This window comes from Natator depressus, chromosome 15 (genome assembly GCF_965152275.1).
Source record: "Natator depressus isolate rNatDep1 chromosome 15, rNatDep2.hap1, whole genome shotgun sequence".
Taxonomy (NCBI): Eukaryota; Metazoa; Chordata; order Testudines; family Cheloniidae; genus Natator; species Natator depressus.
Genome location: NC_134248.1, coordinates 28,986,096 through 28,997,396, shown reverse-complemented (window position 1 = coordinate 28,997,396; position 11,301 = coordinate 28,986,096). Strand labels below are relative to the sequence as shown.

General features: G+C 44.1%; 1 protein-coding gene across 1 annotated transcript in view; it reads right to left on the bottom strand.

The window, feature by feature from the left end:
• Nucleotides 1-1,104: 1,104 nt before the first annotated feature.
• Nucleotides 1,105-11,301, bottom strand: part of ACACB (acetyl-CoA carboxylase beta) — a 73,309-nt gene continuing 63,112 nt past the window's right edge. The window contains exons 43-53 of the mRNA XM_074973099.1: nt 11,155-11,298; nt 10,659-10,779; nt 10,361-10,457; nt 9,873-9,969; nt 9,468-9,603; nt 8,678-8,855; nt 6,526-6,638; nt 5,591-5,745; nt 4,756-4,926; nt 3,127-3,263; nt 1,105-2,870 (exon numbers count right to left, since the gene is read on the bottom strand). Coding sequence (XP_074829200.1) covers nt 2,744-2,870; nt 3,127-3,263; nt 4,756-4,926; nt 5,591-5,745; nt 6,526-6,638; nt 8,678-8,855; nt 9,468-9,603; nt 9,873-9,969; nt 10,361-10,457; nt 10,659-10,779; nt 11,155-11,298 — 1,476 coding nt within the window. The 3' untranslated portion in view covers nt 1,105-2,743. The remainder of the gene's footprint in view (nt 2,871-3,126; nt 3,264-4,755; nt 4,927-5,590; nt 5,746-6,525; nt 6,639-8,677; nt 8,856-9,467; nt 9,604-9,872; nt 9,970-10,360; nt 10,458-10,658; nt 10,780-11,154; nt 11,299-11,301) is intronic.

The following is an 11,301-nucleotide window of genomic DNA, read 5'->3' as shown; positions in this document are numbered from 1 at the left end:
TTCAGAAGCTGACAACTAAGCCAAGAAAAGCCATTACGTTCAGCCTGAAGCTTGAAACGTTGATCTCATCCCAAGCTCTATGCCTGTACAAATGTGCTCTCTCGTGAAACCAGCTGCACAACTCAGCAGCTTTGTGGTGAAAACCAGTGCAGTGCTATTTACAGGGAAAATACGATGGAGGTAAACTCCCATTTCAGTGCGAGTTGGGCACCCAACTCCTTTAAACATCTTCGAAAATTCCAGACATATTTCATCCAAATAGTATTCAGTTTCCATTAAAAGACAGAGGGTTGCTGAGGGTAACTAGCCGAGCCGCCACAATAAAGTATCACCCAGTGTGCACATAACATATGCTATTGGCTTTCACTGGTTTTAAATAGGCTTTGACATTGCATCTGTGATGATGGAAGAGAGTTCACCCCTAAATTTGGTGCAGTGGAGAGCGTTCCATCATACATGGGCTTTGCAAATATTCATGTTTTAAGAGATTTTATTTTGTAAGATTACCGGAACTATAGCTAGTTTAATAGCAGAAGTCTTCATTCTCATAGGTTACGTACAGAATAATCTAAAAGAATCATTTACTCTTTGGTCTACCCCCACCCAAGCTATCCCAGAATTCCCTTTTTTTTTTTTTTCAAAAAACCTGCTCAGTTCGTGCACAAGTGTTGCAGTGCAGGCCCCAGTCCATGCATCATCAAATGATGTTCCTGCAAAATCCCCAATCCACCCAGGTAGGAAAGGGGAAAAAGAAAAAATCCCACAGTTACATGACAGACAACTTGGCTGTAGCACCCTTCCTTCCCCACCCCACTCTACCACAACTGGGTTAGAAAGAACCACAACCGGGCATTTCCGCACTATAACAGCAGCCGCTGGAAACCGTAATGGTAACCAACTTGGCACAGTTCACTCGTGGCAGAGCAGGGGTTTGTGAATGAACACATTGCTCCAGGAAAGCAAGCTCCATGCCACTTGCTGGAAGGTGTTTCTGCTCTGCGCATTTAATGCAATGAGATGATACAGGTCATAGAACCTCTGCATTTAGTAAAGGCAAAGAAAAAGAAGTCACAGAATCCTCCCTGAAAAATGTGGTCATTTTATTTGGAGCACTTGGGCTGGATTTTCCAATCCTCCTTCCATACAGTGAGTTTTGTTAACAACACATCCTCCTCTCTCTGACAAAACTCATGCACGTGTAACACCTTTCAAATCAGGGAGCTTTTAAAGTCTCTCCTGCAGCCCTCCTCTCAATAAAATACACAATACATTCTTTGGAAAAACCTCATCACTGGCATTGCATATAGTAAGTTGTTTCAATACATTCCCTAGCCCACTGTGTGCGTAACTGTCCTGTGCGTCTCTTTGGTTTTGTCATTATTTGGTTTAAAATCAACTGACGGGATCTGTAACATTGCCAAATAATGGCTTTAACACTGTATTTAAACTAAGTAACCAATTCTATTCCCATAAGGCCATATCTTATTCTTATGATTAAAGATTACTGTGAGACATGGTACATATATTGTCATGAGGTTATGCAACCCAGTCGAAGGATATATTGGACCTGAGGATTTATTTTTAAAATGGCAAAAGGCTGGATCACCATTATTCTGCAGTTACGTTAGGCAAATGGATTTGTTAAATGCTACCCAATAGAACAAGGCACAGTAAGAGCTAAATCATTGCTTTTACTAAACTAAATAGTTTGAAGTGTGTGATACGTTACCCTAATTCAGCAGGTCAGGTTAACCACTGACAAGGTCAGGTCCACATGTGCTTTCCCTCCCCACTCCAAATAGAGTGTACATGGGTGGGTCGGGACGCAGGTGCAGACACTGGAATAATTCCAAAGAATTCCAATATGAAATGGAAGGGGACACCAATTAAAGAAGAGATGGAAAATTCAACTGCCCCTTTTCATTCCCTTGTTAGAACTGCACTTTAACAAATCCTGCACCAAAAACTGTGTTAACAGCTGCAAACTTGGTGTCCTGACCACAAATAAAATGAAAGACAGGTTGAAATCTATGGCTCTGTCAAAACCTTCCCTGGAATCCCTGACCATGCTCCAAGAACTATTTCATAATCACCTCTTCTAAACACTGCCATAGCAGGGAAATGATGAGGCTCTCCAATGGTTTTCTTGTGGTTAGTGTGAATGTTTTTCCAAAACACAGTTTTCTCTTGTTCATTTAAAATAACATTTTCTTCTTATGCTGGCAGATGGTCAGCAACAACAAACATTAGTACAAAAATATTTCTCTTTCCGGCTATTATACAGAGTTTGAGTTCTACTCCCAGCTCCATTCATTCTAATGAAATGTATCTCAGCGTTGTATGGTTAAGAACTGGGTTTACAATAAAAAAAATAAATGATTTTAAATTCAGTTATAAAATGACCCTGGGGCCCATCCCTACCGGCTTTGTGCTAGAGACAAGGCTCCCGAGGTCAATTTGGGTTGAATTTAAATCCCACAAAAATGCCACTGTAATGGATTTGTTTTTTTAATTGTCCCCACAAGTCCAGGATGAACATGGTGTTCACAGAAAGGCTATTTTCATGGTAGAAAATGCAACAAATGCATCATTTATTGAGAGACATCAGTAGAGTCTAAGGCTTCAACACTAGGGTCGAATACACGCAGGCAAGAAGACATCTGGTCTCAAAGGAGTGGTTTCTCTCTGTGCACTTCCTTGTCTGTAGTGATTGCTCCTGGAACCCCCACCTGCGGCCTCTCTGTCAAGAAGGGGGGGCGTTATCCATGGTAGATAAGAGATGAGTGATCTGGGCCCTCTGTGCACGGGTGATGTGCTGAGTCATGTGAATCATGCAGTCCAGGGCCACCTCTGGGTTTGCTTGAACCAAGCTACAGTGGACACAAGAAGGAAAGGAGGAGGGTGGCATCATTTAATTGCTGGCAGAGAACTGGGCATTGTACACAACACACAGGAAGATAGCTTCTGCTCTAAAGATCTTATAATCTATACACTATACTCAAACTGTGGTTTGATGAAATCATCTATTGTGGCCATTTATACCCAGGAGACATACTACTCAGTTACTTTAAACCGAGCAACACCCAGCTTCCTCCAATAAGAGGCCAGAGCACCCCATGTACTCACGCCCGGATATGTCTGAGGGTGTAATCCCGTTTCAGATATTTGATGTTTTCTCGAATGGCTGATCGGGAACCCTCCTCTTCTTTCAAGTGTTTCTCCAGCCATTCCACCACCACCTGGTTATTGTCCCAGAGATAGCCCTAGAGAAAACAACAAGAGCATCTTCGCATACTCCTGGGAGAGAGAGGGGTCCTACAAAGTCATCTAATTCACCTTCTTTCCAGTGCAGGATTACTCCTGATTGTACTGTCAAATCCAGTTTTAGAATATCCCAGGACATACAACCTTCTCTGGGACACTATTCCTCATACCAACAGATCTTACCCTCCCATATCTTTTAAGGCCCATGCAGGTCCAGAAAGCTGAACCAGTTATGCAAACGATGTGATGCCTTAATTTGCATAGTGGGTGAATATGCAATGAATCATTTGCATAATTCTACTCCCTCTCCCAAAGATTCCCTCCCCACTCCCCCTCTCCCCCCAGCATTACTGTTCTGTCAGGTTTCTTCCTCCCATTTAATATCCCCACCCAGACATCTGGGCTAGTTTCCCCCCTCCCAGATGTATTGGTTTGCAGTTTTTCAATTGATTCTTGGTTTCTTATTAATTTATTTCCCCACTTTTCCTATTCTCTTTCGATGGTTCTGTAACCCCCTCACCTCCCATCCTTACTGGTATTTGCAACTCCTCTCTTCTCGTGAATTTCATGAATATGCTCCACGTTCCCTCTTCCTGATCATTAAGGAAGATGTTAAGTAAAACCTGAGCTAAACACAGATCCCAGAAGTACATCACTAGACCCCTCCCTCAGCTCCACAGATTACTCTTTACTCTGGGTCAGACACCCAGTTGACAGTCCGCATGACAGTGTTCATAGCTAAGGCCAAACAAATTCAATTGGGGGAGTAAAACTTTGTGAGGTTGTAATCAACTCCTTTATTCAAAACTGAATATCCCTGAATCTTACATCGAAAGTATCTCACGTTCCCTTCACCTACTAATTCCATCATTTCATTAAGCACTTGAGTTTGTTTAGTGAAACTTATTCTGAAACTCATGTAGTTGACTGCTTAGGGTTCTGTCTTTCCCTAGATGGTTAGTGGTTCTATTTCTCTTTGTATTGGTTCTATTATTTTACAAGGGACAAAAATCAGACTTACAGGATAGTAACAGCCACAATTGTCATTAACTTAAAGTTGATAAGTCATGATTTAGAGAATTTTTATCTAAAGATAAAAAAAATACAACAAAGAAGCTTGAAGGCACAGGCATGCAATCTCTTCTTTCTCCACTGAGAGACGCTGCTTCAAGATAAAGAGATCAACCATATGACTTCTTTTTTTGCACCATTTTGTTTAAGTTTGATGATCCCTCGCATCCAGTGTAAGTCACCTGATCCGAAGAGACTGTGCTTGGATTTCAGTGGCCACGCACCATGGCAGGAACGTTACACTCAAGCTATGGAACAGCAACTCTGATCACATGTTTCAACCAAACTCAGGAAGTCAACGGAGCATGTGCACGTGTGGGGAAGCACGGCAGGCTGTTATTGGACAGTACTGGCTACACTGAGGAAACAGACTGCAAATCAGTAACATGAGAACCTGAAATAGTCAAGATGAAGAGATACCTTCACAGCTCCTTCCGTCTCCATGAACCAGCGGCGCAGCATGGACTGGATGTGAATGTTGCTGAGCTCACTGTCTGCATTCAGAATCTCCGTTTTCACTGCTTCCTCCAAGAGGAGGCGCCGCAGACGCCAGTATAAGAACGTGCGGGCATTCTTCCACTCAAGGATATCCTGGGGTGACGGAGGGAAGAGAGTTCAAAATTCAGGCTTGCAAAGGAAATGCTTTGGGGATGGCGGAGAGGAGGAAATAGCTGAAATTCAGGATACTGGTACACTTTGTCTGGACAAATATTTGGGAGGGGTAGAGTGTATCCTTGCAATCCGCATCACCAGAGAGATTCCCCCATTGTGACTTCCCCCTGCTTACAGACATGCTGCCCTTCTGAAAAGTAGCATCAGAATCAGAGGTAACACCTCTGCTGTTCAAACCCTGCAGAGACAGCAAGACTCTCTCCAGCAGCACAATGCAACTCTGATCACAATTTCTTTCCACATAGCACAGCGTTCTAACGGAGCCAGACACTGGAGCCAATGGGGTTCTAGGTGGGTGCAGCAGGGTTCACTCCTGCATTAGGAGTTGTGGAGACTGGGGCCTCAGAGAGAAATACCAAGTCAGAAATGTCATGTCACGCAGCGGCAATCTACTCCCATGTTCCTGCCCATCCTATGACAGGACAGGGTCTCACCCACACCAGCCCGAGCACTGCCCTCTACAGTAATGAGATTTTTTCTTTAAAATGCCTTGACCAGGTTTTCTAACGGCGAATCATCAGGGTTGTTACATTTCCCCAATATCAGCACAATGAAAGCTGAAAGCAAAGCGCTGTCGCTTAACTGTAATAACGCCCTTCTCGTGCATTCTTCCTGGCGTGTCGTGAAGGTCAGCAAACTGCACTGCCACCTGGTGGAAGATGGGTAACATGAGCTCTTCCCGAGCTTTCAGCTGCTTCTCCAGCTCTCTGTGATCCTCTTCTAGGAGTTCTGGGGTACCTGTTATTCCAGGAAACAAAGCATGTGTCAGTCTAGATTTGAGTTCAGTTACCTGCAATCCAGGCACTAAGAGAGCAGCTAATTTTAAACTAGGAACAACCAAGAAAGGGTTAACAATTCTCCTTTAAAAAAAAACAAAAACGAAAACCCATGGACTTAACTACTGTACTAGTGACCTTAAATGGGAGTTTGTAGTTTATACACTGCCACAAATGTGCATGGCACTCTATAGAAAAGTAAGGCACTGTCTCTGTCCCAAGGAGTTTCCAAGCTAAAGCTCTGCCTAAACAGACTATGTGAGTGCTTGTGTTTGACATACAGCATCTTTATAGATTTCAGAGTAGCAGCCGTGTTAGTCTGTATTCGCAAAAAGAAAAGGAGTACTTGTGGCACCTTAGAGACTAACTAGCATCTTTATAGTTTCCTAAGGTCTTAGAAACAGGAAGTAACTTAGAAGAAATAACATTTGTAGAGCTGATGATTGTTCTCTGAGGGCGCGTGTGAATGGGGTGAAAAACAGATAGACAAGGTACTATGAACACAACCCCTTAGAGAGATTAGTATTAATTTATATTTAAATAGTACGGAGTGGCCCCAATCAGGTCAGGCACTGTCCAGGATTCACTGTCAAAAGAAACCTCCGCTGGCACCTAAACAGGATTTCCCAGATGGTAACAGCAGCACCATTATTTACCCATCTTCAGAGTTCATGCCTCATGCTTTAAGGGAGCAATGTAAACTGGAACAAAAGGGAAAGGGGGAAACAAATTCTCTTCTTACCCAGCTGTTCAACAAGTCTGGCATAGACTGAATCGATTCTTCTCATGGTCTTTATCAAATCCTTCCTTCTGAATTTAATTTCCACTGTTCCTTCAGCCTCTAAAATGCCTCCCCTAGAAAGCACGGAGGTTTTGTGATGTCAAGTTTGGTACAGTGGAGACGTCTATATGGGGAAAATACATTCTGGGAAGAATTTCCAGTTTTACGTTATTTTCAGCAGAAATGTTCTTCTTATTGTTACAGTACAGAGGGTGTTTAAATTCAAGGATTAAGAGCAAAGACGTAGGAAATCTGCAAGGGTTTCCCTTCCCAAATCTGAGCTTTCTGCAGTTTTCTCTTTCTAGCATTTTCTACTATTTGCCCCTACGTTCAATAGTTATCACCAAGTATTCACGAAGATAAAAGGAGGGACATTAAAAATAATAAATGTATTTAGCTCAGCAATGTATATTGTTGGAGAACCTGTTATGTAGAATATCCAGCAAATTGTGCTGTGAGAGTCTAACAATTTTTAGCTGTTGGCTCATGAGTTTGGCAGGTTAACAAATCTCAACTGTTAATGAGACCGCTGCAAATGAGTCTATGAACTCATAAAGGGATCACATAAGGGGCTTGTATTTCCTCTATAACGTGCCTCACATTTTGGGGTGTTCTATATGTATTATTTCCAATAATAATGCAGGTTCTCTCCTGGTACTTGGAAGATCTGAGCAGATCACCAGTTACAGAGTTGTAGTTGTATAGTTTTAAATAGGACACTAGATAGGTATTGTTCAGACTTTTCGCAATAATTGCATTCATGACGACTGCCCTGCTTGAAAGTGAGGCAGAAATGTGGGTGAGGTGATATCTTCTATCGGACCAACTTCTGTTGGTGAGAGAGACAAGCTTTTGAGCCACCCAGAGTTCTTCTTCGGGGCTGGTTCAGTTGGTCCAGTAAACACCTTGTCTCTCCTATATCCTGGGACTGTCATGGCTACAGCTACACTGTATAAAGCAGAAATGTGTCTCTTTTCCCAAGTGTAGTTTAGTTTTCTCCTCCACCCCCGTGGGCTGTTGGGAAGGTTTTATCAGTGAAGAGAACATCATTCAAAGGCCCAGGCACGTGGCATGGAGAATACACGCACTTTACAAGCACAGGAAAAGGAAGGTCACATTTTCATAGACTCTCAGATTCCAAGGCCAGAAGGAACCATTGTAATCATCTAGTCTGACCTCCTGCATAGCACGGGCCAGAGACCTGCCCCCAAATAATTCCCAGAGCAGAGCTTTTAGAAAAACATCCGGTCATGATTTAAAAATAGTTAGGATTGGAGAATCCACCATGACCCTTGGTAAAATTGTTCCAATGGTTAATTACCCTCACTGTTAAAAATGTACCCCTTATTTCCAGCCTGAAGTTGTCTAGCTTCAACTTCCAGCCATTGGATCATGTTATACCTTTCTCTGCTAGATGGAAGAGCCCATTATTAAATATCTGTTCCCCACGTAGATACTTACAGACTGTGATCAAGTTACCCCTTAACCTTCTCTTTGTTAAACTGAATAGATTGAGCTCCTAGCACTATAAGGCATGTTTTCTAATCCTTTAATCATTATTATTGGTCTTAGAACCCTCTCCAGTTTATCAACACCCTTACTGAAGTGTGGACTCCAGAACTGGACACAGGATTCCACAGTGGTCATACCAGTGCCAAATACAGAGATCAAATAACCTCTCTGCTCCTTCTCAAGGTTCCTGTTTACTCATCCCATGATCACATTACCCCTTTTGGCCATAGCATTGCACTAGAAGCTCAGGTTCATTTGATGACATACCACAACCCCCACATTTTTTCAGTTGCTGCTTCGCAGGATCGAGTGCCCCATCCTGTAAGTAGAAGCTACATTTTTGTTCCCAGATGTACACAGTTACATTTAGCTCAGCTGTATTAAAACACATGTCATTTGCTTGCTCCCAGTTTACTAAGCAATCTAGATCTCTCTGATTGTTTTGGGCTCATCATCCTTGTCCAACCCTTAAAAAAGTATGGAGGGACTGACGAGAAACTTAAGCCAAAGGCTATGGAAGAATGCCTAGAACAGTAGATAGTTACAAGGGAAGTACCAGAACAGGAGACCCCCCAAAAACCCTGAGAAAGACATTACCTACCTGCTCTCCTTGTCTGCATAAAGCTCCATGTACACAGGGTTGATTGTTGGATCAATTACTACCCAGGACCCTCCTCTTAGCTCGGCATGTGGGGGGATGTAGACAAGAACAGGCTGTTTAAACTGCCTGAGGCTATCAACAATGTACGCACCGAACTTCAGCACCTGATCGTACATGTCTGAAAACCAAGACCTTTATGTTATCAATCATTTCTGGTAACGCCCTCTGCTCTGCGGAGCTACAGGGACAAGCTGTGGGTTGGGGACACATGCCAGGGAGTATTAAGCGCCAGGCTTAATACTTCACTCCCTGTCCCTTCTCTGGACCCCTGCACTTACCTCTACTCTACAGTGCCTGTCTCTTCCAGGTGCCACCCTGCAGCCATCCCAGTTGAGGATGCCCAGCGGTTTGACCCTATAAAACCTGCTAGATTTCTCATGTAAGCAACCCAACACACTTCCCTCCCCGACAGACTGAGTGGGCTGCCTCCACAGTAAAAAATAAACCAAACCAAAGACACCCCAACCTGCAGTGTGACACTCATGCAGCCCTCCCGTCCCCGAGCCGTCAGCCCCTGCAGCAGCCGCCGTGCAGGAAAGCTACGCAGGAGGCAACTCTCGGAACAGCATCACACAGTCAGCATGCTCCCGGGGAACCGCACACTCCTGGAAATAGCAGCAATAAAGGGGACATGCTGAGCTTGCTCAGGATCCCCATACTCCACACAGGGTCATGTGGGATCACAACCCGGCTCTCCTCCCTGACTCCTGTTTAGCGAAGAGCGAATCACCTTTCATGCCACCGGAGAATCCCCTCCAGTTTGCAAAGATCAAGAGAGGGAGCCGCTCTCGGTCGAAGTCCCTTATAGCCTGGGCAGTTTTAAAAGCTGAATCTGGGAACCACACCTGCCCAGCCTGCTGGACTATCTGAAAGAGAGCGAGCAGGAGTGTTCAGTTCGGATTAGATCCCTCTTGGCAAACGAGCCTGGTAGGTCGACAAAGTACTGTAGTTGGAAGGTTTAAAACCAATGAAGGGACTGAGGGTAGTTGATTCCACACGCCTGAAAGAGGAGGCAGGATGGAGAAGCCAGATCCACACAAAAGGGTCATCCAGAGCAGGATTTTCTTCTAGCTTTACAATATGAAGCATTGCCACTGTACATATATTGACGCTCCCCAACGGTTTCCCAACATACCTGTGCTTCAGAATCCAGGTTTGCAGGGTCAGCTGGTATCGCCATCTCCACAGTCCGGGTCTCCACCGCTACCACACCAATGGGGATCCCTCCCAACCTGCAGAGAGCCAGGGACCAGGTCAGTTTCTCAAGCAGAGATGAATTTTCACTTCTATCAAGCTGACAAGTTCAACTGGTCTCAAAGCAAGGCCAGGGGGCTTGCTTTCCCCACTGCTCAATAGAACAATGTAGGGGGAAGGCCACAGAACCCGTTCCCAGGAAAGCCAGTCCCGCAGGAGGGGACAACACAGCCCCGAGTTAATTAAAGCACCGCTTGGCTGACAGTCAGCTACCTTTTATACAGATAGTTTAGTGCCTGCTCCTGCCTGATTTACCACTCAGACAGCCGCACAGACTTCAGTGGGATTCTGCATGTCCAGGCAGGAAATGGCTCTTAGTGAGTACGCCGTTAACAGCCGGTTTACGGAAGAGCTGTGCTTTGTTGTTACCTTGCTCTGCCAACTACAACCGTCTGTGCCCAGGGCTGCATGATCTCCATGAAAGTGCCATGATCAAAGAAGCCGCTCTGCCAGGTTCCCTTAACAACTGTGCAATCAAACAGAGTGCGTAACTGTAAGGCTATTTTGCTTATCAGTTCACAATAAACTCCTAGTGCACATTATATCAAACAGCGGTAAAATTCTGCATACACAGGACTGGGAGGATTTTACAGCAACAAATAAATGTAGGATGGGGAGACAGAATGGAGTTTCCGCAGAAGGTCTAGGTTAGAACGCCCTTACTTACTTGGATGTGGTCTTCCTGCCAGCATCCATCTGGGGTCGTAGGGGGCTTTGGAAGGGACAAAATCAATTTCTCTTTCAATGGGGTCACTTGTAGCAGTAACAGGCACTGGGCTACGATTGTCCTATAAGAAGAAAAATCTCTAACCCAGTTTTACCAAATAGCACTATAAAAATCTGTTGGACAATGTTTGTTCCCACTCTACCCTTTACCCCACTGAAATGCTACTTAGGCTGTTACAGAAAGAGCATTAATCCAGACTAATTTCCTTACAGATAATTATTCTTCCGTACGGACAATATTTCACATTACTTTCTACAATGCTTCTAGTGCATTAGATGGTGTCAGAAACGTCTTCAAAAACAACTACAGAAGTAATTTCTGCACGTCAAATGGATTATAAAAAGTTGTTGGGTGTTTGTTTGTTGGTTTTAAACAAGGCATTACATTAAATAAAACGTCACAGCCAACACATTGCTGTCCCGTTGGAGCTACTCACCTTTGGCATATACGAAAGCCACTGTAAGATGGTGTAGACGCCCTCAAAGTCGTCTGGGACAGTCACATGGGAAACACCATTATTATGCATGATCTGCACGCCTCCGAGCTGGTTATTGGATGTGTAGACCTCACGCCCCAGGACCTA